Raw genomic sequence first — 27054 nt, forward strand, 5'->3', positions numbered from 1 at the left:
CTATATTAACCTAACTAATAATAAAGTTTACTTAACCAATTAATCACTATCTAACACCTATATAACCACTAGGTTACCCTTAATTAATCCCTAATGCTTATAGACTTGATTAAAATAGCCTAATTATGCTATAGATTATACTTCATTATACTTAATTAACAACTCAACCAATTACTCAACTATAACATTAACATACATAACTTAATCAATATGCTCCATAAGCTTGATTCATAACTGGAAGAACCGACCAAGATGAGACTTCTCCAAATTTTTATACTTCAAATATATCATAAACCCAGCAAATTCAAGAATCAACATTTAAAGTCAGAAATTTTAAGAGCATTTGATGGCAATAGTCATGTTACCCTAGTAGTGACTTTTTTTCCAAGTGGTGAGGAAGAAGAAAAGAAAGCCAAATAAACTTTGCTCATTGACAAGCATCATGTGCACCATGTTCTGCTTCCTCTGCATCCTCAAATCTTTGATCATCAATCTGAAGCTGCAACAGGAAAGTGAAGGGATGAAAAGTCACTAATATAACTGCATGAGTGAACTCTTACTTGGCACTCGCTCGTCTCACAACCCCTGACCTGCCATCCTTCAGTGTAAACATATGATGAAATTTCTACGTTTCTCAAGTTTCAGAAGGACATACCTCAAGTACATTACGAACTAGGTCATGATCTCCATTAGCATGACCGATGGGGTTTGCAGGATTTTCATAAACAGGCCAGTCAGAACCTTCCTCAGTCTCTGAGAAGACCAAATGAAGAAGATTCAACAATAAACTTAAATTGAACCAACATAGTCAGAAAGAGACTGAATCAACTGGCTAAACCTGCATCCATCACAACATCCACCATCTGATCAGGACCAAAAATCCATTCACTTTCATCATCTTGCTCTGAGGAAGGAGATTTCAAAATACAGTTAACTCAAAGTACAATTAAATAAAACCTTATACTCCACAACCATTAAAAATCACTACTGACCATTCCGAGGTTCTGGATTCAGTTCAGCACATTCACAGAAGACATTAAAAAGTATATCCACTAACAAGATTAAGGATCACAAGGAACAAGTACCCAAAATTAACTTTGCAAAGATAACATAATTCTATGCCTGCGTTTAAGTTGGGTCTGCAACCATCCCAAACAGACTAACTGGAATTAAAAAAAACAATTCCCACCTAGTTAACCACAGGATCTTTCTTGACATTAGCCTATGGCGGATTATTCCCACTAACACTTCCCCTTGTGCCTAGGCCTAAACAAACAGACAACATGTCTAAGAGAGGAACTATATATATTGCGTACACACTCAACAGGTACAAATTGGACCAGTAGAACATATATACTGCTCTGATACCATATTAAAGCAAGGTTTAGGTACATTCCAAAATGACTAGACAAAATTAGAAGGATTTGTTCCCCAACTAATTAAACACATAATTTTTCTTGACATTAACCCATGAAGGATTGATTATCCTCATTAACAGCCTGCAAACATAAAAAAAATTCCTTGAAATGGTCAAAGCCAAAGCCAGGGGAAGCTTGCTTACTACCAAAATTTGGAAGCAAAATCTGCGGAAGATGAATAATACTGGACATAATACAAATGAAGATTAGGATGAAATTCAGAAATTCCAATAGAACTTAATCATAGGATACACTGGCTGGGATCTGATGGCACTAGCCTCATCTCAGTGATTTTTGATAGGTTGAAGTTCTCACTAGCTTCTGAATCTGAATCTTCTGGTTCTTCATCTTCACCACCTTCAGTTTCAATCTGCAAAACATACATTATAGACTTCAGACACAAATAAGATTTTTCCATGGCACTATCTTAAAGATGCCCAATTCACACGAACTCAAAAATAAAAAAAATTATATTGACAAACCATGTTCAACTGCTCAACTTATGTTCAAATTGATCCAATTAGACCCTAAATCCAAGCGATCCTTACCCACTTCCAGACACAAGTTTTCTCTAGCAAGCAAAATATACCTTTTAAGTTACAAAACATATCTGTTAATATCCCTAAACAGAACTCTTACATTTATCCTACCAGAGATCATGTATCTTTATAAACAACCAAATCACCAAAGAAAACAATTCATGTTTAATCACTTGATAAAAAGAGCCTCAGTATTTCAATCAATACCCTCTTTCTCAACTTGTTGTATCATCCTTGCACGGGGATCAACCGGATTTCATAACAGTGTTTTATAAGGGGCCACATTAGACTAAACTCAGTTCAATCGGCCAGTCCAGTCCGGGTTTTATGACAGTGGGTTTTCCTTTTTTTATGATTCTACAAATTACCTGAAAAGTCTTTGCCATTTAACCCTAAAAAATGCAAGGAGAGAGAGAGAGAGAGAGAGAGAGAGAGAGAGAGAGATGGAGAGAGAATGAGAGAAATAGAGAAGTTGGAAGAGAAAGATCAAGAATATGTGCTGCATTGGGATTCGTGCACGACCCCCCAACCTATTTATTTAAGTGGCTTTCATAAAATTACAAGAATGCCCTTCACTTAAATGAAACCCTAATCTTCTTAAATCTCCCATTCTACATGTCCTATGTACATGAAAGTTGGACTATATACATAATTCAACATAGGGAACAAGATTACCTCAAAATATGAAAGTGAGGGTAAGGTGAAATGACCAAAATGCTCCCTACTAGTTTTTCAACAAATCCATTTACCAATGATACATAAAGAAAAGAACACATCTTACCCAAGAGAGATATAAGAGTAACAGAATGAGCATGGGGTAATTTATTTTTTGAATGGAATGATCCATACCATTTCCATACATAAAGTTTTTATAGCAAGCAAATTATACTCTTTTTATTAAATTTTAAAAAATAAAATTCAACCAGCCATCATGCAACTTCACAAACAACCAAATTATCAGATAAAATAATCTATGTTTAATCACTTGACAAAGAGAACGTTACCCTCTTTCTTGATTTCTATGTCATCCTTGCACATGGTCATGCTAACCTTCTCTATATAATTCCAATTTTATTGGGTGTTTCCAAAGGGCCACATTAATCACTACCCTCTTTCCTTCAAATGCACATTAATCCAAGTCTAACAGTATCATTGCGCACAACAAACATATGCCACTTTCTTGATCTATATATGAACGATGTAATGATGGGCTTTGTTAACCAAAAGTTGCTAATTGGTTATCAATAGGTATATAATTTCCACAATACCCTTGTACTGATCACTAGCCCTCTGCTCAAGGGAATCTAGGAAAGACTTGCCGGCTACAGTGGTATCTTTTGAGATTATACAGGAAACGCTGTGCTCACATGTGCTGATCCACTAGGATTGTTGGACACAGTTGCTGCTTAAGCTCATGTTTTGCTGCATGATATGTGCATTGACAGCATAATTTCACACACCGATCCATTGTTGAAGGGGATTCTGTTGTAGTAATTGGATGGTGCGGATATAAGTCACCCTAAGGAGGCTTTTGCATTTAGTGGAGAAAATCTTTTACATTGCTTATACTCTCACTATCTCATGGATTCATAAACCAAGATCAGCAGACTCTGCTGCGGATAACCTGGCCAAGCTGGGAACCATTCTACAATCTGCCGCTCGATTGGAGATTTAATAGCTTTGTTTCCACAGTTTATGCAAAGATCACTTGTTTCAATTCTTGAGCTTTTCCAGCTCGCAACTCAACGGTAAGCGCCATCCTTCTGGGGCACCATTTGAACATTCCTTTCTCTCAATAAAATTCTTCCCAACCACTAATTTAAAACAAAAAAAAAAAAAAAAGAAATCTTACTATAGTCAATTAGAATAAATCCAAAAATAACAAAGACTTTTCTAGTACTAAACTTTGGAAAGCAACTCATAGAATAAAAAGATATGCTTCTGGACCATCAATTTTGGTAGGAAAAAAATTTAGTATACACAGTTCCTGCACATCTAAATTCATCACCATCCACACCTAGTAATAAAGTAGCTTGTGTCATAAAAAGATAAGTTCACAGAGCATCAAAATTTGAAAGAAAAATAATTAATATACACAGTCGTAGCCCATCTATATCATCACCACAAAATGCTTATGGTCAAGAATTTTACCTGATTAACTACCTAAACAATGGCGTGTTCCCCTGGACCTTAACAGATATTTCCAGCTGAACTCTAGATGTTCTACTGGACCTCAGCTCCACTCTATAATACAGTGGACAGGCCTCAAATGAGTCACTCCTCTTGACTAACAACCAAATTGTAAAACAAGGCACTCCCAAGTTCATTAGTTAGTGCGAAGAGAGTACACCGCAATAGCTCATTTGTACACTCTTCGATTCATACCACAGTTAACTCAATCAGTATGAGCTCGCAAACTGTAGGACTGGTCAGGGAAGTAAAAGCGCCTAACATAGCACTAGCAAGCTTAAGCAAGTACCTGAGTATAAATACAAGGAGAATGATAAGCTTCAGGGTCACTGGAAACGGCGTGCAACGAAATTGATAAGAAATCGAGAGCATAGCCCTTCCCCTCATCGACGCCGCTCAACCACACCACCTGCCTGGCGGAACAAAACCAAACAGAAATCGACAACAAAATAAGATATCGTTAAGGGGGCAAGGAAAAGAAGCTGCCAGCTTCAGAAACGTTATGCCTTACTTGGAAGAAATAAAGAGGGTGCCGGGAGATTCAGGTGGCAGATTTCCGAGAACGATGGCAACGGCCGGCTGAACGCGGAGAAGCGCTTCACCATTTTCAGTGTCGAGAAGAGGCTGTCCCGCGCACTCACCCTCTTGTATTCTGTTAGTGAAGTGACGTAACCCTAGACCCATTTTTTGTGGAAGTAGAACAGCTGCTCTGGTTTTTGCAGTGAAACTCCGAAACACTCCTCACCCTCGAATCGAAAACGGAAAAGAGGCGCAAGAACATTAACGATATGATCGACCGACTTCGAAAATCCAAACGTTTGCCCGACAAATCTCCTTAATAAACGCACCCACGTCTGGTTCAACTGCCTTCTGGTAGTTTTAAATCTTAATTTAATTTAAATTATTAATTTAATTTAAATAAGTTGAAATTTATCTTAATTATTAACAGAATAGTTAAATAAAATTATCTTATAAAAATTAAATCAATTAGAGTAATTTTATATAATAAAATACCCTCTTTTTAATATATATATATATATAAATTCATGATTTTAATATTATATTTGATATCTAATTTAAGAATGAGAATTTAGATATTACAAAAGTAAAGATTTGATTAAGTATTTGGATATTATAAAATTAAGTATTTTTTAATCATTTTATTTTTATATATTTAGTTAAATAATTAATTAAATTTTATTTCAAAATTATTTACTAATTTAAAACAAGTTAAAATTTATTTTAGTTTAGTAAAAAATATCTAAAATAATAGATAAATCTATTAAAGTAATTTTATAATAAAATATCTTTTTTATTTAAATAATTTTTTATTTTTAACATTATATTTAATGATTAGTTTAAGAGTGAGAATTTAGATATTGTAAAAGTAATAAATTGAATATTAGAGAAGTAATATTTTTTAATTATTTTATTTTATATATAGGTTAAATAAATAATCTTAATTTAAAATAAGTTAAAATATATTTTGGTTTAATTAAATAAAAGTATTTTATAAAATTAAATCTATAAAAGTAATTATGTATACTAAAATACCCTTTTCTTATTTAAATAAATTTATGATTTTTAGTATTATATTTAATTAATATTTTAAAAGTGAGAATTTAGATATTAAAAAGTAAAAAAAATTAAGTATTTTATTTTATATATTTATTAAAAATAAAGATATTATCAATTAAGACAAGTTAAAATCTATCTTAAATTATAAATAAAAAAGTTAATAAAAACTATCTTATAAAAGTTAAATCTATTAAAGTATTTTAATATTAGATTTTTTATATACTTTCCCTTGTACTTTCTCATTATACACTAACAAAAAAAATTACTTTCCATTATACTTTCCATTATACTCACTGACATAAAGAAAATAATTCACTTTCACTTTCAAAATTAACTAATACAGTATTAAATCAAACTCCACTTCACAATTCATACCTTCTTTAGAGCTCTCTTTTGGTTGGCATGGAAACAAGAGGTGATCCTCTCCACCAGAGTATGGAAGATCAGAAGTGGGGAATGTTGATCAACAGAGATAAAAGAAAATCTCTAGCGTCGATTATAATTCATCTCAGTTAAGATGAAATTCCCTAGACATCAACATCATTGTTAAATGCCTTCTGTTCTCGTCTAATAACTTCAACAAATTGAAAGGCCTCCAAACAATACTCTATGCAGTTGCTGTTCACTTCAATCTTGGTTTTTTCTATTCAAAGTTATATCATCTCCTCAACACAACTAATCCAATACAAAAACCATTTGATACAAGAAATATCTGTCATCTGAGTATCAAATATGCCTCAGTCATCCATGAAAACCGGCTATCTCAGACCGATGATCATGATCCAATGGCTAAGATAACCTTTACATGTTTCACACCAAATAATTTTTTGTATTGGATCAACCCTCATCTCCTGAATAACAGATTTTTTTTTTTTTTATCTTGGCAGTCTCTAATTTTACTGATCCAGAATTGCCATTTTATAGCCAAACGATTAAAACCTGCAGTATTTTATCCAAATAGCCACATTTCTTTTTCTTCATATAATCAATTTTAGAAACCAATGAAAAGCCAGGAATGGAAGAAGACAGTTGAAATTTAAAGATTTTGCCTCCCACTAAATCAAATGACATTATCTATCAAACATTTGTTCAAAATAAACAAAAAACAAAAAAAAAGTTTATGCCTTGGAAGCTTTGAAAACTCAAAACTCGTAACAGATTTTCAAGTGTCCGCATACTGAATCAGAAATGTTCTAGCATCATCCAAAACTATGACAGCTTATGCCACCAGGGTGCTGGCAGTGGTAGACTCGCTGCAAGTGAGGAAAAACAAGTTCAGTCATCCAAGTATAGCTAAGATTGGACAGAAGTAAATCTTCAATAGCCACCAGCAAGACAAAACAGCATTAGATAATTTGAATATGCAATTAAAACAAGATAAAAAAACCCAAGGCCTATAAACATAACAACTTTTCGATAAAAAGTCATTTCCCCAATTAAACCATAGAACTACCATGAGACTTTCTAGTTCAAAATTAAGGGTTTGGAACCCCTAGAAAAGAAAAGGAAAAAAAAGAATTTGATTATTATTATTCCCAAAAATAGTTATTGATAAGGAGAATTTGATCATTATCTCATTTCACTACTATTTTTGGGAATAATAATGGTCAAATTCTCATTTTCTTTCTTTTCTTTTCTTTTCCATAGGGCTCCAAACAAACCCTACGTCAACAGCAAAGACTCAAATATCCTTCAACTCTCAGCATTGCAATGGCACAAATTCACAATTAAGAGATGAAAACAGAAAGGATCTGTAAATGAAGAACAGTCCCTCCACCAATTACTGGAAAAGAATGCAATTGATAACTACGAATAGAAAAGTTCAGTAGGCATTATATGACGAACGGTAAATTTATATAAATTAATAAACACAGAATAGGGGATTAGCACCGAGTTAACACAGGATATGCAGCATAATTATTTTTTCTGCCACTTAATTAAGAAACAATAGGTGCAATATATTAGTATAAACGATAATAAGTTCCTCGTTGCCTAGGTAAAGAACAGAATTAAACTAGGACTGAAACTATCCATATGTTTTGCATATTGTTTAAAGCTGCATAATATTCAAACATTCCCACTTTACAAAGAAGCCCATTTTTTCTGTATCAATTGCCAGACTCCCTAAACACCACAGGCAAATGATCTACACTTACATAAACATGTAATAACAATAACATAAACAAATCCAAATAGATATGCTAAATCCAGAACCCCCAGTGTTAGTACAAGTGCATCCAATCTGCAGAACAGAGTTGCTAACAGAGTTGCATGAATCTTTCCATTAAAGCTTTACTATTGCTTAAAGCTCCTCTACCGTAAGCTTTACTATTGCTTAAAGCTCCTCTACCGTAATATCTAGCTATATAAATCCAAACCCCCAAGCTGGATGCATGAAAACAAACGCCACTGTGTTACCCACTCATAAGGTAACACACGGTCGAGTACACCCCGCTATAACTACACACTACCTAAAAATCCCTTCTTGAAGCTCGAATAAACAAACCATTCCCCGAAAAAACGCTCTTAAAAAAACGAGCAGCTAAAAAAGTTAAAACAACGAGTCAAAGAGAGAGAGAGAGAGAGAGAGAGAGAGAGCTCACTATTTCCAGCTAGGGGGAAGCTTCTTCGTCCTCTTATAGTAGCGAGCCAATCGATGAATCCTGCTCTCAACGAGAATCAATCGGAACTTAGAATCCTTATCCTTCCTGTTCCTATCAAGATGTTTACGGATGGCCACCGCCTTCTTGATCAGGTGATACAAATCCTCCGGAATCTCAGGGGCGAGCCCTAATAAAGAAAAATCACAATTAAAATTCGAATCATCGTCCGCATTTAAAACACAGAATAGAAAACCCAAAAATAGAAACTACATAGTGGCGCACCATTAGCCTTCAGAATACGCAAAATCTTGCTGCCGGCGACGCTCTTAACCTGCGCAATACCGTGAGAGTCACGAAGAATAACACCGATCTGAGACGGCATCAAACCCTTCTTCGCGAACTTGCAGATATTCTCCTCAACCTAAAATTGCATAGAAAAAAAAAGAAAGCAATTATTATTAATGCTCAGAACCAAGACCTTTCTCTACAAAGGTTTAAGATTTTAGGAGTAATAGCTGAGGAACTCACATCCGAAGAAGAGATCTTTAGCCAACTCGGAGGGGTCCTCTTATAAGGCAGAGCCGAAGCTGAGATACCCTTACTGAGCGAGAAAAGACACCATCCAAAAGACAGTTGATCAGACAAATGCAGGTTAAGATCAAAACCTCAAGTAAGGACGAAGGAAATAGTGAAGAAGAAGAGTAGAAGAAAAATACCCGCGACTATGCATACGCCCCATGGTTGTTAGCTGTGGAGTTGCGGCTTCCTCGAACACGTTCTCGTTTCAGCGAAGCTCAGCTTCCCCCACCGGAAGCGCTAGGGTTTTTCAGCGCATTATATATGGAAGGACTGCGTTTGGTCATAGTCAAAGCAACGAAAATACGAAAGTACCCTTGATGGATGCCTCATGTGGGAGTTGGGAAACCAGCGATTCTGTGACCCGAAAACAGAAAGGTCTGGTAGCGAATTTTGGGTCAAGAATTGCAATGCTAAGTTTGTAATTTTTCTGCAAGTCATAGAATTTCAATTCCGTTCTTCTAAAAATGGAATAGAATCCTAAACAGGTAAAAATAGTTGGAAAGAATAAAATTCCTTCTAACATAATTTTTTAATAATAAAAATAAATTATTAATGTAATTAGAATTTAAAATTAAATAAATATATATTAAAATACTATATATTAATTAATTTTAAACTTATTTAAATAATTAAATTTTTAATAAATTTCAAATAATTTATATTTTTATCATACAAATTAATAATATACTAATATGAATGTATATATTTAATTAACAATATACTAATATGAATGTATATATTTAATTAATAATATTTTTTAATAATACAATATTATTGACATTTAAGTTAAATAGAAATTAATATTTAAATTAATTACATGTATGGGTTTAAAATTAAACATATTTCATATTTCTCTTTATTGAGACAATCATTCAACTTAAATTATCTAATAATGATAATTTTAAATTTATACAACTTATACAATTATCTCAAATAAATGATTGTATGATTTTATATATTATTAAATTCATATTATATAGATAATAATATTTTTAATAATTTTAATATGATGAATGAAATTTCTATTGTAGTAACTATAACATTTATTAATTTAAAATAATTAAATTATTTAAAAATAATATTTTAAATTTAAGAAAAATAAATTTAAATTATTGTTGATTGAGAAAAAAAAGGATTCATTGAGAGAAACCAAGAGGAAGAAAGAGTTTACTAACTTATGTCTTAACCCTCCCATGAGACTTAATTTATAGATGAATAATATTACAATATTACAATAATACCCTTGAAACTTAAATTAATTACATCGATGTTATCTTTATGAGATGACTCTTTATTTACCATTATCCCATCACTATATGGACTTGTGAGGCCTTCTCCATGGTATGTGAGCCTTGAGCCCATCTTGTAACACTCTCCCCTCAAGCCGGGGGTGAAAGAATATAAAAAAAAAAAGCCCAACTTATTGCACATATTGTATAAGAACTTCCCGTATAAAATGGCAATTTATCATATCTTCCAACACTCCCCTTCAAATTGGTGGTCTCTTAGAGACCCAATTGGCATAATATAAAAGAGAGTAAAATCAGACATCACTCCATACTCTTGTCAAATGGTCATAGTCAAAAATATTTTTTACTCAATTTCACAGATGTTGGGCACACTCATATGCTCATAGGTAGTGGGTCTATAGGTATTGCTCAGAAGTGTAGTAATAAACTCCCATCACGGTGTTCCTCCACAGGGTACCAACTCTCAAAATGGTAGGAGTAAAAATGTCAAATGAGGGTAAAAAGGTAATCACCGAAAGATAACATTTTGGGGCTACCATATGTTTTCTTCTTTATTAGAATAACCAATGCTAATAACTATCAGCAACTAAGAAGTCCATATTCAATAATAATGTCTCAATCAGAAAAACACAATAGCAACAATTGAAATAGGCCTGAACCCAAATAACATGTACCAAATAATGAAATCCTTAAATAAGTACCCATAAAATAATTCGTTGTGAGTCCATCTGAAAGTTGTGCACCAAATAATACATTGACCAAGTAATAATAATCCGAGTCAATAAATGAGTCACCCCAAGTCACGGGAGAAATCAATAGAGAACTCGGGACCCAGACCCGTATAACAGATGCAATAAGCAAGTGGGCAGAGTCAGATTGACCAACCGAGTTTACCCAAACTGACTTAACGTGGTCCAAGTTGACCCGGGTTAACTCAGCAGAACAACAAATAGTTACCTTAGAGAGAGTTTGAGTTAACCCAACGGAACCAAAACACCCAGGTTCGAGTTGACTCGACAGAAGAGGCACTAGATTAAAATCAGGCATTTCCTAACATGGTAAAACTTTAATTCGGCAAGATATCATCGCCTTCCCTGCTTGCGAACAAAGCAGGATAGTAGTAAGAGCAAAGAGGGATCGTCGTAAAACGGGATAGTAGTGAGAGCAGAGAGGGATCGTCGCAGTCGCCAGTGATGAACCAACAATCAGTCTCCTAATTACTTGGAGTATGACTAATGACACTATGAATTGTTTTGCAATTCCCTAAACCCTTATCAATAAGATATAAAACCAAGAATTGAAGAGAGATGGGTTGATTGGCTGGGTCAACCAGCTATTGGTTCACTTGAAGAAACTCCTTCCCTGGCACAACATGAGCACTTTGAGGTCGTGGGAGAGTTGGGTATATATATATAGTAGTTTTAGCACCCCTGGGGCAATAAGGAAGCTTCAACTGTTCACCAACAACTGGAGTTTACAACAGGAATGAATAGTTCCACGAAAAATATTTAAAGAGAAGAAAAGGAAAGAACCAAAAACCTGCTTGAAGTAGGATACTCTTTCTTGCAAAAACTTCCTTACTCCAAACTAACATAAACTACCAAAACCTAGTTGGGGTTCTACACCTGAGCAGTGCCTTCTGTAAACCCAGGATCCTCACATCGATACCTTCCATCTGGTCCAATTCCAAAGCCCTTGGGATCTGCAAAAACATTCTCTAGCAGCTGGCTCCGTGCTGGATGAGGGCTTGCATCAGCAAACTCTACTGCCTCTTCAATAATTTCATCAATCTTCTTCTCAATTGCCTTCAGTTCTGATTCACTGACTAGATTGTTCTCAGTGAGATACTTCTTCAGGGCTACAATGGGATCTCTTGTCGCATAATGAGCCTTCTCAGCTGCGGAAATAGAACTGATATGTGAGTAGGTATCATCAGCAATAATATATAAAGCTAAATGCCCTACAAACGATCGTTCTCACTAAGTAAACTCATGCATCATCAACTTATCTGCATTATAACATGTAAACGTATCCGTATTTTAACATCTACATTCAGTAACAAAAATATGTGCACATCGGTGCAAAACTAGGGCATTTTTTGTTCGAAACTGATCATCTGGGTAGTACAAGAAACCTCAAGTTTTATCAAGCTAATAAGCCACACAGGGAACTGCTCAAGATTATCATATCTTCCAAGTAAACCTAGTTCAGCTGTAGAAAACTAGAAATACATTAAAAATACAGTAATCTAACAGGACATTTTGTATAGGCATTGAACGCAAATTCAACAGGCACCTGAGATTGTGATGCAAACATTCCTCTGGTGGTGGGATAAAGTTTCAAATTGATGATAATTAAAGGTGCACATAAACTCAACAAGTCTAAATAACTTCAACCAAAAAAGAAGGTATTAATCAGTTTAGATAACACAATGCAGGTATCTATGAAGCTTAGTATCCTAAATTGAATATAAAAGAACAGTATAAGAAACAAATTGGAAAGAGTAAGAATATTAAAAATTAAATAGTTAAAGTTAGATGCCTTACAGAAGTAAGGCGGAGGTCCTTTCTTTTTCTTTTAATTGTTTTTGAAAAATGGAAGAATAGAACAACCAAAAAAAACAATTTTATGGAGCATTTATCAGTTTTAAGGATAGAACATCAATTTCAATTGGTGACATACAACCTTTTCTTTTTTGCAGGCATGCTGGAGGCTTAATGTGCACACAACTGTATACAGGTAGTGCTTGATCAAAATCCCCATTCATCAAATGAACAAACAGGAAATAGATGAATCAAGTTAATCATTCCTAACAAATTCACATACAGCAGAAAAGAAATGGGATTCCTGCTACCAACCATGAAGTGCAGACTAATCATCAATCCACAACTAAAAAATTAGGTAAATGAAAGGTTAGAGTCTGAACTCTACAACCCTCAATAACTTCACTAGATCCAGATTTGACACAAACAAGTATTTGAGGTAGCGAATGGTGCATGGTGAAACTCATCTTAATCAATGCCTGGTGATACATCTCCATCCCATCATTGGATTTTAAATAAAACCACTATATCAAATTTAAAAAATTCAGTTCCAAGAACATATTTCATACTTGTAGAAGGCAGAAATGTAATTCTTCAAGTACTCGCTGCAAGCAAGAAAAGTGTAGACTTTCACGAAACAATCACAGAAGAAACAGACATGCATACTTAGAGGCAACTAGTAGCCAGTACAGCACCAAGGGAACACAAAGGAAAAATGGGAAATAGAAAGGAGAAAAAGAGGCCATCAACATGGTTCCAAAGACTCACCGGGGTCACGAAGCTCATCAGGATCAGCTAACGAGTGTCCTCTGAACCTGTAAGTCTCACATTCCACCAAAGTTGGTCCCTCCCCTCTTCTAGCTCTGTCAATAGCTTCCTTGGCCACTTCCCTGACCTTCAATACATCCATTCCATCTACATGCACTCCAGGCATCCCAAAAGCAGGCCCCTTCTTCCATATCTGCGGATCTGAAGTCGCCCTTAGGTGGGACATCCCAATTGCCCACAAATTGTTCTCCACGACAAAGACAATAGGCAACTTCCATAGAGCCGCCATGTTCAGACACTCAAAGAACTGACCATTGTTGCAGGTCCCGTCCCCAAAGAAGGCCAAAGTCACGTCATCACAAGCCTCTTTGAGAACCTCCCGCCGATACTTGGAAGAAAATGCGGCGCCAGTGGCCACGGGAATCCCTTCTCCGATGAAGGCAAAGCCCCCGAGGAGATTGTGCTCTTTGTCAAACATGTGCATGGAGCCACCCTGGCCCCGACAGCATCCGGTGGTCTTCCCGAAGAGCTCGCTCATCACAGCGCGCGCTGAGACGCCCTTGCTGAGGGCATGAACGTGGTCTCTGTAGGTGCTAACGACCGAGTCTTCTTTCTTCAGCAGCTTAATGAATCCGGTGGAGACGGCCTCCTGCCCGTTGTAGAGATGGACAAATCCGAACATTTTGCCTCTGTAATACATTTGGGCGCACATGTCTTCAAAAGATCGACCCAAAACCATATCCTCATAAATCACCAATCCTTCTTCCCTCGTAACGAGCTACAAAGAAATAACAAATTCGAAAGAACAAACGAAAATTTAACAAACAGGGTTCCATTCATTACCAAACAAGATCCAATTCCCCCAATTCAAATCACGGTTACAGAGACTCACACTTACCAGATTAGATTTGGTCTTCTTTTGCTTGACAACCTCCGAGACGGCGACAACGGAGCATCCGCGGGAAGAAGAGGAAGAAGAAGAGGAAGGTAGGATTCTGGAGGGGGAACATCTCTGGAGGCGGGAGGTGGAACCCAGAAAGGAGAAGGCAGACTTAAGGGGGTCCGGAGACTTGTCGGATGCAGATCGGGAGGCGAATGGTGGAGGCTGTAGGATTTTGATGGCAGAAAAGGCAGACATTCTTGAAAGGGGAACTGGGAGAAAACCAGAGGGCAGGGAGGAGGAGGAATCGTTTTGGAAGTGAGAGAGAGGAGAGAAGGGAAGGAGAGATTATAAAGCGAGGGGCGGAGAAATATAGAGAAGGGAGTGTGGAATGAACCGCCCAAAAGGCGTTGGCAGCTTTGATGAGAGGGAAGGCCACCCAACTGTTTGATCTATGGAGAGATTTATGACTAAACTAATTAAAAAACACAGCAGTGCAGTAAATTGGTCGAAAATGGGGGAAATAAATAGAATTAACAGGCAGTACCCCCCCCCCCCCCTTACACAGCGAGGAATAGAGTCATCATCCGACTTACTTGTCTCGTTTTGTCACGTGACTGCGACACATTTTATGTGGGACACAAAGACGTTACAATTTATATGTGGAGGGCTACAAGAGAGGTTGCATTAGGATTTCTCCTCCTGCAACTTGTAGATCATGTCGGGAGGTCATCCCCATCTTAAACTCAATTCGTATCTTATTATCTCTAGTCGTTATATTAATTAGATATAAAAAAATGTATTTTTGAATGAGGACATTAAAGAAAAGATATATATACATCTTGTTGAGGGGGAGTCGATATATAGATTGAAGAAATCTTTATATGGGCTTAAACAATCCCCTCGGACTTTGGTTTGACAAATTTAGCTAAACAATGTTGCGGTTTGGATTCAGCCCGTGCTCAATAGATCTTTCTATCTTTGTCAAGAATACCTTAGAGGAAAAAATACTACTAATAGTTTATGTCGATGACATCGTCTTAACCGATAATGATACATACAACATAAAAGAAGTCAAAGAGAAGATATGCAAAGAATTTAAAACGAAGGATCTTGGACTTCTAAAATATTTTTTGGGTATTGAGGTATTCCAATGAAAACATGGGATTGTATTACTTCAAAGGAAATATGTTTTGGATCTACTAGAGGATACATGGATGATGATGGGGTGTTAACCAGTAGACACGCTTATGGATGCCAATACAAAGCTATATACAAGCTCTAGAGAAGATGTTAATATAGGTAAATATTAGAGGTTTGTGGGAAAACTTATTTACCTCATAGTGATTAGATTGGATATATCATATGCAGTAAGTGTGATAAGACAGTATATGCACAATCCACAACTTATTCATTGGCAAGCCTTGGAGAGGATATTGAGATATTTAAAAGGAACTTTGAGGAAATGACTTTTTTATAAGAATCATGACCACTTCAACATAGAAGGGTTTTCGGATGCAGATTAGGCTGGATCACCTAATGACAGGAAGTCCACTTCAGGGTATTTGTACCTTAGTTGGAGGTAACTTAGTTATATGGAGAATCAAAAACATAATGTTGTTGCAAGGTCTAGTGTAGAAGCAAAGTATAGAGCTATGACCCACACACTCAATGAACTTTTATGAATCAAATCCCTTCTTACTTAATTGTATTCTATAAATGAGCTTCTTTGGAATTATATTAGGATAACTAGGCGGCTATTAATATCACTTCAAATCTTGTCTTCGACGTGACAACAAAACATATTGAGGTAGAGTGCCACTTTATATGAGAAAAGTTTTAGGTTGGTATCTTATCTCTCAGAAATGTTTCATCATAAGGGTAGGTGGCGGACATTTTTATAAAACCAGTCACATTCAAGATTTTAACCACTATATGCGGCAAGTTGGGTATCTAAGATGTTTTCTCTCCCCCAACTTGAGGGGGAGTGTTGGAAGACATCCCAAAGTAGCATCAAAGTAAATACCTCCCCCACATCAAGGAGGTGGCAAATGAGGTAGTTAAAAGGTCTTCTCATAAGGATGACACACAAGTGTAGTTAAAGAAGATGATGTATGTCTACTTATATCTTTTCTTTTACAAAACTTATAGTCCTAAGGGCATTGTAGTTATTGTAAACTCCCTTTCACAACTATAAATAGAGGATCAAGGCATGAAGTAGATTATTAAGTTTCATTTCCTCTCTTCTCTCTCAAATTTGTCCCTAGAATTTTGTTCTCTCCCAAGCTCTCTCTATCCATCTCTCTAGTCGAGTTCTCTTTTCTTTCTCTCTTCTCCTTTCTCCTCCTTTTATTCCTCTCCTCTTTAACTACCTTGGTCGAGGACCTTGTCGTGGGATCCTAAATTCAACATCCCTTAACTTCTATTTATATTAAAATATTTTTACTAATACAATCATGCCCTTAGGCTGAACATAATAGGAAGAGCTGAATAATGACCTAAGTACATGGCTATTTGCAACACTCTTTTAGTGGCCAACCAATCACCTACCCCATTTGTTGAATCTAAGGTTAATAACTCTCCTTCTTCTCCTAATATGTTTGGGCCTCATTTTGATGCATGTCCTATAGCTATCCGTAAATAACCAGATTTTTGTGTTCCTCTACGAGCTTCCACCTCTTATCTTGTTTCTCACGATATATTCACTCACTGACTCTCCTCGTAGTATTGTTCTTTTCTTGCTTCCTTGACTTCTATGTCTAATTCCAGGGATCATGTTGAGGCTCATAAAAAATCCAAGATGGAAAACAAAACTACCATGATGGAGGAAATGGCTACCATGTATAGTAATTAAACATGGGATTTGACTTCTTTACCACTTAGAAAAAAAAGTTGTAGACTATTAGAAGTGTTTGTAGTACAACACAATTCAGTTGTGTCTGTTGCTTGGCTAAAAGCAATTGTGATTGCTAAAGGGTTTACTCAAACATATGACATTGATTATGAAAAAACATTTTCTCCAATTGCCAAGCAGATTTTGTAAGATTTCTTATCTCTCTTTTAATGCCTTTCTTGTTGGAAGATAGGACCCAAGCCCACACGACCAAGGAAGACCCACATATCCAAGAGTGTTAGAAGATGGGCCCAAGCCCATAAGACCAAGGAAAACCCATATATCCAAGAGATATAGAAGGCAGGCTCAAGGCCCACAGATCAAGGAGAAGGCTCACATAATATGATGGCAGGATGGTAAATAAAGAGTCATCTCATAGAGATGACATTAATGTAATTAGGTTAAAGTTCTAGGGTTAAAACCCTAAACCCTAAGTTCAAGGGTATTATTGTAATACAATAGTTTTATTAATCTATAAATAGAGCTTCAGGGGGAGGGTTAGGACACCAAGTCCATAACCTCTTCTTCCTCTGGTTTTCTGTCTATGGGTCTCTCTCCCTTTTTTTCCATGAGCTAAATCCATGGAGTCTTGAAAACCAACATGGTATCAGAACTTTGATTTTCAGGACTCCTAGCTATGGTTTTCAGGGTTCCAGAAACCCATGTTCTTTTTTTTTATATAGTATATAAATTCAGTTTTAATTTTTGTTACTCGCTTTCTTCTTGAGGACTCATAAAAAAATCAAAACATGGAATTATGGTGAAGTTTTATTTTCCTGTCGTGAGCTTGGTGAAGAGTGTTTGATAATACTAGTCAAGTTTCGAGCATGGGTCTTTTGACTCAGTTCAACTCGACTGCAACTCGGCCGTGGAGAAGTTCTGCTTAGAAGGGCAGCCCATGAGGAAAGTCCAAAGGCGCATTCATTTGGTTGATCGTGCAAGAGGAGCAAGGTGCTTCTCCTCTAGAAATCTGCTAGTTTCTGTGGGAAATTTGTTGTACGCTTCCAGCAAAAGAACTCTCCTTCTGAAAATAACTTTTGGGAAGGGGGAGGAAGACGAAGATATGCTTTGCTTCCTGGTGTTTCGCTACTGCGTTGCTGTCTAGAAATTCGTTGTTGTCGGAAAAGTTTTCCATTAACAATGTTGCCAGCACCCAACCGAGTTCATCACCAGCTTCAAAGGACGACGACTCTGTTGTGTGTCTATTTTTGCCTTGCCGAGAAGAGAGATTTTATACAAGGTGTTGCCATTTGTGGATGACCGCCAAGTTGATTTTCTGAATTCGTATCTTCTGAAGACCCTCTGGTCTCCCTCTCTATTCGGCGTCAAGGAGAAGATGAAGGTAATGTTTCCCAAATAAAAGTTTCCTAAGGTAGGAAACTGAATTGAATTCGTGAATATATTATCCTTGCCGAGTTTTTTTAATGGACTGTTTCCTCTGAGAGACCTTTGGCCTTGGGGAAGACGAATCCACTGCTGTTGCCGATTAAATCTATTGGTTCTTTCGAGTTATTCTGGCGGATCTTTTATTTTCAGACATTGTTAATCCTTCGCTGGTTATTTTCGAAAACTTTCTGATTGCCACGATGATACATATATGCATCTCTGGTTTGCCGATCTCTTCAGTGTGGGGAAGAAGACACTATAGAAAAATTATATGTTTCCTAACTTAAGGAAAAATGAATTAATGAGCGCCGATTCAGCATAGCCCACGCCCGTTCCAGCCTAACTCAGACTGGCCACGTTCCCGAGTCAAACCAGCAACCGAGTGTGACTTATGTTCCTTACCGAGTCAACCCAAACCAACTCGGACCGAGTCAACTCGGGTCTGGGTCAACCTAACCTGGGCCACTTATTTTCTACCTTGGTATATGTGTATGGACCAAAACTTATACATATTTCTGCAGTGACTCGGATATATTGACTTGACGCGACTCTGGTAAATTTTTCTCTGGCTGGATTATTATTTTGAAGAATTGACAGATTATTCCTTGGTCAGCATATTATTGGGTACATATATGTGCATTAGATTATTTCATGGGTCAATTTTACAAGGATTATTTTGGTTCGTGTTATATGGGCCCAAACCCATTCTAGTTGATACTATTGTGTCTCTTTGGATGAGACATTATTATTGAAGAAGAGGTGACATCATACTATCATTTATTTGTCCCCATAAAAAATATCAAATGTCAATGGTTAGAATTCCATGACGGAGGAACTTAATAACCCCGTAAAAAAATCAAATGTCAATGGTTAGAATTTCATGATAGAGGAACTTAATACCCCCGTAAAAAATATCAAATGCCAAAGGTTGGGATTCCATGACGGAGGAACTTAATACCCCTGTCAAAAATATAAACTATCAATAGTTGGGATTTCATGATGGAGGAACTTAATACTCCTGTAAAAAAGATCAAATGTCAAAGGTTTGGATTTCATGATGGAAGTCAGGTATTTGAGAGGCATTGCAGACTCAACCTTATGTTTCAAAAAGTCAGACTTGGGATTACAGGGTTATGTAGATGCTGACATGTCTAGAGATATTGATAACACAAAGAGTACCATTGGATATGTATACATATTGGGTGGTACAACAATTAGTTGGGTCTTTAAGTTGTAGAAGATAGTTGCTCTTTCCACTATAGAGGCAGAATATGTTGCTATGACTGAAGCCAGCAAAGAGATGGTATAGTTGCAGTCTTTCTAGGAAGAATTTGGTCTCAAGCATGGGAAAAATATGTTGTATTGTGACAATCAGAGTGTTATTCATTTAGCAAAGAACCACATTTATCATGTCAGAACAAAACACATACAGGTGCGTTATCACTTCATCAGATCGGGTCTGGAGGATCTCAGTCTTAGCACTTGAAAAGATTCAAGGAAGTCAGAATCCGACTGATATATTAACAAAGATTGTTACAATTGAGAAACTGAAGTTGTGTGAAACTTCAGTTAGACTTCTCTCTAAGGATTGAGAAGTTGTTGCCACTGCAGAGGAGTTATGGATGATGGATTAGTCTCCAAGTGGGAGATTGTTAACTTGAGGAGCCTAATCAACATCCTACGCTGAGTCGGTACGCAGATCGACATTCACAGTAAGGTTACTGTGGGGGTTTGAAGGGGGGCGGGAAGCCCCTGTCGGTTGTGTGGGGGTGGAGCCCTCGCTTGGTCCACGATATATTAACTGTGCTTTCATTAAGGGCAGTTTGGAAATTTTACTTTTGTATAGCGGTTGCCCTAATTTTTTCTTTATAATTGAGGGATGCCACTATTAGGGTTTGATCATCACCAAGAAGGAGCTAGAGTTGTAGCCCGAGAGAGGATAGAGAAAATACTTGCAAGTGTATGCGATTTCTCTTATAAAATATTTTATCTTTATAGTGGATTACTGCAGTGGCGGAAGATAGGACGTAGTCTCACCTTGAGGCGAACCTGTATAAATCTTGTTGTTTTTTGTGCTTTCTTTTCCTTTCTTCCACAATTATTATTATTGCTCTTGTTATTTTGGAATTAGGGAGTCTAATTCCTAACAGTTTCCAGAGGTGAGAACCATTAGTCCCACATAGAGAAGAGAGTAGAAGTAGTTTTAGTCCTCAATCTTTGAATTATAAGCTCTATGACACTTGTAATCATTCAATCGATACAAATCTCCTTTTTCATCTTTAGGCAACCTTAGGTGTTAAAGTAATGATAAAAAAGGTCATATCCCCAATTCAAGGGTTTTTATCAGGTGTATCGAGTCTCGCCAGCACAAGGAGGACTACCCTTACAACGGTGAGAGTTAGTACGATCTTCAATTCCTTTATTAGTAGCATTTCTCATTTATTAACATAATCAACCCCTTCTCCTTCACTTAAAACACTCTCATCTAGCCCCACAAGTCTATCAAGTTGATCCCTCTCACTCATTCACCTAAGCATGATAGATGTAAGAGAGATGTTTTTAATGATTATTTTCAAATGCAGGAGGGATGCCTTTATTATTTTTGTATATAATTGGGACCAAAACATAATTATTTTAGGAGAGTAGAATTGAGCACAGGTAACCACACAAGTCAAAAGTGTTTTCCCAAAATTTCTACTTGCCAGAAAAAGCAGAGTGCTTCTCTAAAAACTGGGTAGTATCCCCCTGAATTTCTATCTCTCAATGTCATTTCTCCAATTTCACCCCATTAATCCCATTGAAATATGACAATAAGGATCAACTTTTTACTTAATTCCTCTTTGATTCCTAGTGATGTCTTTCCTCTGCATTAATTTTTTCCCTAGCTGTAATCTCTCTCTTTCTCTCTCTCTGTCTCTCTCTAAAGAAGCTACTAATCTCCTATCTCACCAATTGGAAGGGCTTCAACCAACAAAGAAGTAACACAACCTCTAGTATGGCCTTCGGGTGCACTAAACCCAACTCCATGTAGGTATACAGTTTGAGCATTTCGAGCAAGATTAATTATGACATGGGTAAAAGTTTGTGATAGTGGGAAGCATGAGATGGATTCTTCATTTAGTCTGTTCCAGCAATCAGTGATTAAATTTGGAATGTACTCACGAGCAGTTTCTTCGGTGGTACCGGTTTCATCCATAAACAATTGGATAGCACTTACAATTCCTCCTGCATATGACATGGAGAACATGCAGAGACGTAAGTCATCGTGATTTTGAATAAGCACAACTGGGTTATCAATGACCAGGTGATTGAAGCATCTTCCAGGAACCTTTAATGGTAGCTATATTTTCTTACCTTTGAAATTGCCAAGTCATTGCACAACCAGAAAATCATGGGGGTATGTGAGAGTAAAAAAAGGGTGGTAGGATAAAGGTTACCGAAAAAGGGGTAAGTGTTATATTTTCCTAATATAGTTGATCAATAACAGCAACTCAAAAAGTGACGCAAAAAACTTAGCTTAAATTCGGATTTTTCAATGCAATAGGATACCAACATGACCTTTGATTCTTCCAATGCGAATATATCCTTAAATATAGATCATATTGATATAAAAATTTCTCCTTGTTAAACTAGCTTAAATACCTTTCAACCAAGTATAACTTCTTCATAAAATATACTTATTTCGAGATAAATAATCTGATAGATTTCAATCTCTATAATTTGCCGAGCTAAGTACTCTTTCTCCTTTTACCAGCATAACCATTGACTCTTCCAAGATCAATATCTCCATATAAAAAACTCAAATAGAGAATTGGTTGAATAGATAATAAAATATACTTACATATGTTTCTTTTGATATATAATTCTCTATATAAAGTCTCGTTCTTGATAGCATAAAATAACTTGGAAGTTGAAGCTTTCTACTGCTGCTCGAACCATTTTTGCAATATGATCTTTGCCACTTCAAATATTGACTTATTTTTGTAGAAAACTCTGATTTCCAAAATTCATTTCTATTTGGGAAGTAGGCTCAAATATTTTTCTATCAATATATAATATGCAATATTAAAATCTCAATATAGCAGTGAAAATTCAAAGCAAAGAATAGGTAAAAGGACTGAACAGAGAAAAAAATAGATACGAACCTAAATTGCTAGAGATAATAGATCAGAAAAGTATCACATTATCCCTGTGGAGTTGATCATGTCAAGCACAAAACCTTCTCTGATACCATTTTGGAAAAGAGAAATACTTCATGGACTTTTTATAATCAGAGTACATGAACCCCTATTTATAATAAAGGAAAGTAGTAGAGACCTCTTAACATAATTAAATAACTCAATATAAATAGAAGACTAACATAACTAATATACCTTTAAACTGAAACTCTTTTGTGAGACCTCCCATAATAATTGTGGCTCTGTATGATTTCTTATCGTGAGAGTTATGTAAGACTCCTCCATATTTGCTCATGAACAAAGATCATGAATTCCTAAAATGTTTTCTTGGAATTGAGGTGTTATTATCTCAACATGGAATTGTTTTATCTCAAAGGAAGCACGTGTTAGATTTACTTGAATAAATATGGATTAATCTTTGGTTTTTTCTGTTTAGGCTGCGATACCAATTTAATGATTAGGCCTCTTGGTACTCTTTTGAAATGGAATGTCAAATTGTGTGTAGAATACAGATATGAGGTTGATGTTGCTAAGTTTCAAAGACTGATTGGTAAGCTAATTTATTTGATTGTTATTAGACCAAATATTTGTTTTGATGTATGTGTTATCAGTCAATTCATACATAAAAACATAGCTCTTTCATTAGCAAGCGCTTAAAAAGATATTGAGGTATTAGAAAAAGAATCCAAAGATTATTTTATAAGAATCATGGGTACTCTAGAGTTGAAGGATTTACATATGTAGACTAGACTGATTCTCCTGATGATAGGAAATCTACTTCTGGTTTGTGTACAATGGTTGGTGACAACTTGCTAACTTGGTGCAATAAGAAATAAAGTGTTATAACATGGTCTAGTGCAAAGGCCGAATATAGGGCTATGGTGCAAGCCATTTGTGAGATGTTATGGCTTCAATCTTTACTTTTAAAACTTGGTCTTATAGAGACCTATGTAACTTCCTTATGACAATCAAACAATCATTCATATTGGGACAAATCCCGTGTTTAATGAAAATAAAGAATACATTGAGATTGACTTCTATTCTATTCATAAAAGCCTTAAGGCCTGAATTATTAGTATGCATTGCATTCCTTCTAAAAATTAGCTTGTACTCATCCTCATTGAAGCAGTTGCAGCAAGTATACTTCAACATTAATGTTCCAAGCTTGGGTATTCGATGTATTAGTACCACCAATTTGAGGGGGAGTTAAGAAAGTATAAAGTAATTAAACTCTTAATTCTAAGGTTGTTTATTTTCTCTTTAAGTAGCCAAGGGACACTTGTTATTTAATAAGACTTTTTAATATAAATACAAGTGAGAGGAGCTCAACCCATTCAAATCCTAAGGGGCAAAAGTTGTCTCTCTCTCCAGTCATTCTCTTCTTCTTTCTCCTACCACTCCTCTTTATCTCTTTACTTGGTTGTTTTGTTGTCGTTCTTCTTCTTTTCTTTTCTTCTTGATTTACCACTAAGGATTATAGTGAATTACACCATAGATCCTAATAGGAACAAGAAACTCAATTGGACAAAGTATAAGTCTGGGTAGTTTGAGATGGGTCAAGCATGTCAAAAGAGTCTTAGTTTGTCATAATAAAACATGTTAAAAGTATTGTACTTCTTTCATGTTTATGTCTTATTTATGCACCCTCCCAATAATTGTTTGGGTTGAATTATTCATTGAAGTAGTTCTTTCATGTTAAGATCTTGAGTTTGATGTGCAGAGAAAGGATCAAGAACCAACCCTTAAAAGAATATGGAAGGTGAGCATCCGTCAGTCTAGGAAGTCCAAAATAAAGTAGAATCTTGATGGCAGGTTTTAGATTAACTGGCACGGTTTGTTACATGCCCAAGCTGGTTTGATTAGGGAAAGACCGTATTGGCCACAAGGGGTATATAGGAGAATAAGAGAATTAGGTCCTTGGGCAGGCCCAATATGATTTAATTGTACATTAGAAGTCTATAGGGTATTATTTATGTCAAATAGGAGTGTCCAAGAAGAAGCAGGAGACCAATGAAGAGGAGGACACAAGTGGTGCCAATCAAGAAGGGAAAAATTATCACAAAATATGCTAGAGCACCATCTATGTAAGGTTAGAAGAGTCAAGGAATATTATAGAAGAGGTGGCACCACTCATCATTGGACAGAAAAATCCAAAGAAATCTCTAGCAAGAGGTGTCAACTAAGCTTAGGGTATAACATTAGAACAAGAAGTTTCAGAGTTGAGAACCATTAACTGCACATAGAGCAGAGAGTAGAAGTAGTTTTAGTCCCCAATCTTTGAATTATAAGCTCTATGAACCTCATAATCATTCAATCAATACAAACCTCTTTTTTCAGCTTTAGCCAACCTAAGGCGTTAAACTAATTCTAAAAATGGTCATGTCCCCAATTCAAGGGTTTTTATCTGGTGTATTGAGTCTCGCCAGCACAAGGAGGACTACCCTAACAATGGTGAGAGTCAATACGTTCTTCAATTTCTTTATCATTAGCACTCCTCATTCATTAACATAGCCACCCTTCCCCTTCAATAGATTGATTAAATGCCGGTCTACACCTACCCTTCCCGGCATTGCATTTGAGCCACCCCAACCCCATCAAGTTGTTAGGAATTAGATGCACTAATTACAAACTAACGAGATAAATAATAATAATCACAGAAGAAAGAAAAAACAAGCACAAAAAAAATAATAAGTTTTATACAAGTTCGACTCAAGGTGAGACTACTTCCTGTCTTCCGCCATTGTAGTAATCCACATTGAAGATAAAATAGTTAACAAGATAAATCTCACACACTTACAGGTGGTTTTTCTCTAACTTCTCTCAGTCGCAACTGATGATCTTACTTCGGGTGATAAAACCCTAACAATGGCGCACCCAAATGTAAAGAGAAAATTAAGGCAATTGACTCAATGTAAGGCATTGATTAGGCTCCACAACATAACAATCTCCCACTTGGAGACTAATCCCTCATCAATATCTCCTCTGTAGCGGTAAAAACTTCTCAAACCTCAGAGAGAAGTCCACACAACTTCAGTTTATTAATTGTAACAGTCTTTGCCAATATATCAGCCGGATTCTAACTCCCTTGAATCTTTTCAAGTGCTAATACTCCATCTTCAGGAGCCGTTCTAATGAAGGGATATCACACCTGTATGTACTTTGTTCTGGCATGATAAACATGGTTCTTTGCTAAATGAATAACACTCTAACCATCACAATACAATAATTTCTTCCCATGTTTGAAACCTAATTCTTCCAAGAAAGACTGCAACCATACCATCTCTTTGTTGGTTTTGGTCATAGCGACATATTCTGCATCAATAGTGGAAAGAACAACTATCATCTACAACTTAGAGACCAAGCTAACTGCTGCACCACCCAATGTGTATACATATCCAGTGGTACTCTTCCTACCATCAATGTCTCCAACCATGTCAGCATGTACGTAACTCTATAATCCCAAGTCTGACTTTCTGAAATATAAGGTTGAGTCTGCAATGCCTATCAAATACCCAAGAATCCACTTCACTGCTTCCCAATGTTGTTTACCTGGATTACTCATATATCTGCTCACAACTCCCACTACATGAGCTATGTCTTGTCAAGTGCACACCGTGTCATACATAAGTCTGCCAATAGCAGAAGCATAAGACACATTGGCCATGTTGGCTCACTCTTGCTCTGTAGATGACTGCTCCTTAGATAGCCTAAAGTGACTAGCCAAAGGAGTACTCACTGGTTTTGCATAATTCATGTTGAATCTGCTTAGCACATTATTCATATATTCTCCTTGTGATAGTTTCAAGACATCAATATCCTTAGTAATCCTCATCCCAAGGATTTTTTTTGCAGCACCCAAATCTTTCATTGCAAACTTTTTGGACAACTCCCTTTTCAACTTATCTATTTCCTGTTTGCAAGCACCTGCTATCAACATGTCATCAACATATAGCAGTAGTATGATATAGAAGTCATCAAAGTTCTTCACATAGCAACAATGATTCGCCTAGCACCTCAGGAAATAAATACTACTCATGATCTCTCTCTGAGCTTGTTTAAATCCATACAATCTCTTTTGAAGTTTGCACACCATTTTCTCCTTTCCTTGTGCTTTGAAACACTGTGTTTGCATCATATAGATTTCTTCTTCCAAATCACCATGAAGAAAAGTTATCTTTACATCCAACTGTTCTAAGTGCAAGTCTTCATTTGCCACAAGTCCAAGTATTGTTCTAATAGTAGTCAATTT

The 27054-nt window shown here is 36.2% G+C and overlaps 3 protein-coding genes and 1 non-coding gene across 4 annotated transcripts; all 4 read right to left on the bottom strand.

Moving 5' to 3' along the window:
• Positions 1-259: 259 nt before the first annotated feature.
• Positions 260-4985, bottom strand: LOC137948790 (chloride conductance regulatory protein ICln-like). Its single transcript, XM_068794961.1, has 7 exons — positions 4659-4985; positions 4437-4560; positions 1671-1788; positions 993-1052; positions 839-904; positions 656-753; positions 260-499 (listed from the first exon to the last, which is right to left on the bottom strand). The coding sequence occupies exons 1-7, from the start codon at positions 4829-4831 to the stop codon at positions 428-430; spliced, it is 711 nt and encodes a 236-aa protein (XP_068651062.1). The 5' UTR covers positions 4832-4985; the 3' UTR covers positions 260-427.
• LOC137949140 (U6 spliceosomal RNA) lies at positions 2950-3053 on the bottom strand. Its single transcript, XR_011111712.1, has one exon. It is a non-coding gene; the product is annotated as a U6 spliceosomal RNA (small nuclear RNA).
• Positions 4986-6754: 1769 nt separating the features above from the next.
• LOC137948223 (small ribosomal subunit protein uS15-like) lies at positions 6755-9139 on the bottom strand. Its single transcript, XM_068794230.1, has 5 exons — positions 9045-9139; positions 8857-8929; positions 8611-8749; positions 8329-8515; positions 6755-6978 (listed from the first exon to the last, which is right to left on the bottom strand). The coding sequence occupies exons 1-5, from the start codon at positions 9065-9067 to the stop codon at positions 6945-6947; spliced, it is 456 nt and encodes a 151-aa protein (XP_068650331.1). The 5' UTR covers positions 9068-9139; the 3' UTR covers positions 6755-6944.
• Positions 9140-11502: 2363 nt separating this feature from the next.
• On the bottom strand, positions 11503-14741 carry LOC137948787 (pyruvate dehydrogenase E1 component subunit alpha-3, chloroplastic-like). Its single transcript, XM_068794956.1, has 3 exons — positions 14367-14741; positions 13469-14246; positions 11503-12054 (listed from the first exon to the last, which is right to left on the bottom strand). Exons 1-3 carry the CDS (start codon positions 14604-14606, stop codon positions 11777-11779), a joined length of 1296 nt encoding a protein of 431 aa, XP_068651057.1. The 5' UTR covers positions 14607-14741; the 3' UTR covers positions 11503-11776.
• Between the last annotated feature and the right edge of the window lie 12313 nt (positions 14742-27054).

Source organism: Aristolochia californica, unplaced genomic scaffold (genome assembly GCF_029961685.1).
Source record: "Aristolochia californica isolate CCGP_79_NKW_82.1479 unplaced genomic scaffold, dmAriCali1.0.hap1 SCAF_13, whole genome shotgun sequence".
Taxonomy (NCBI): Eukaryota; Viridiplantae; Streptophyta; class Magnoliopsida; order Piperales; family Aristolochiaceae; genus Aristolochia; species Aristolochia californica.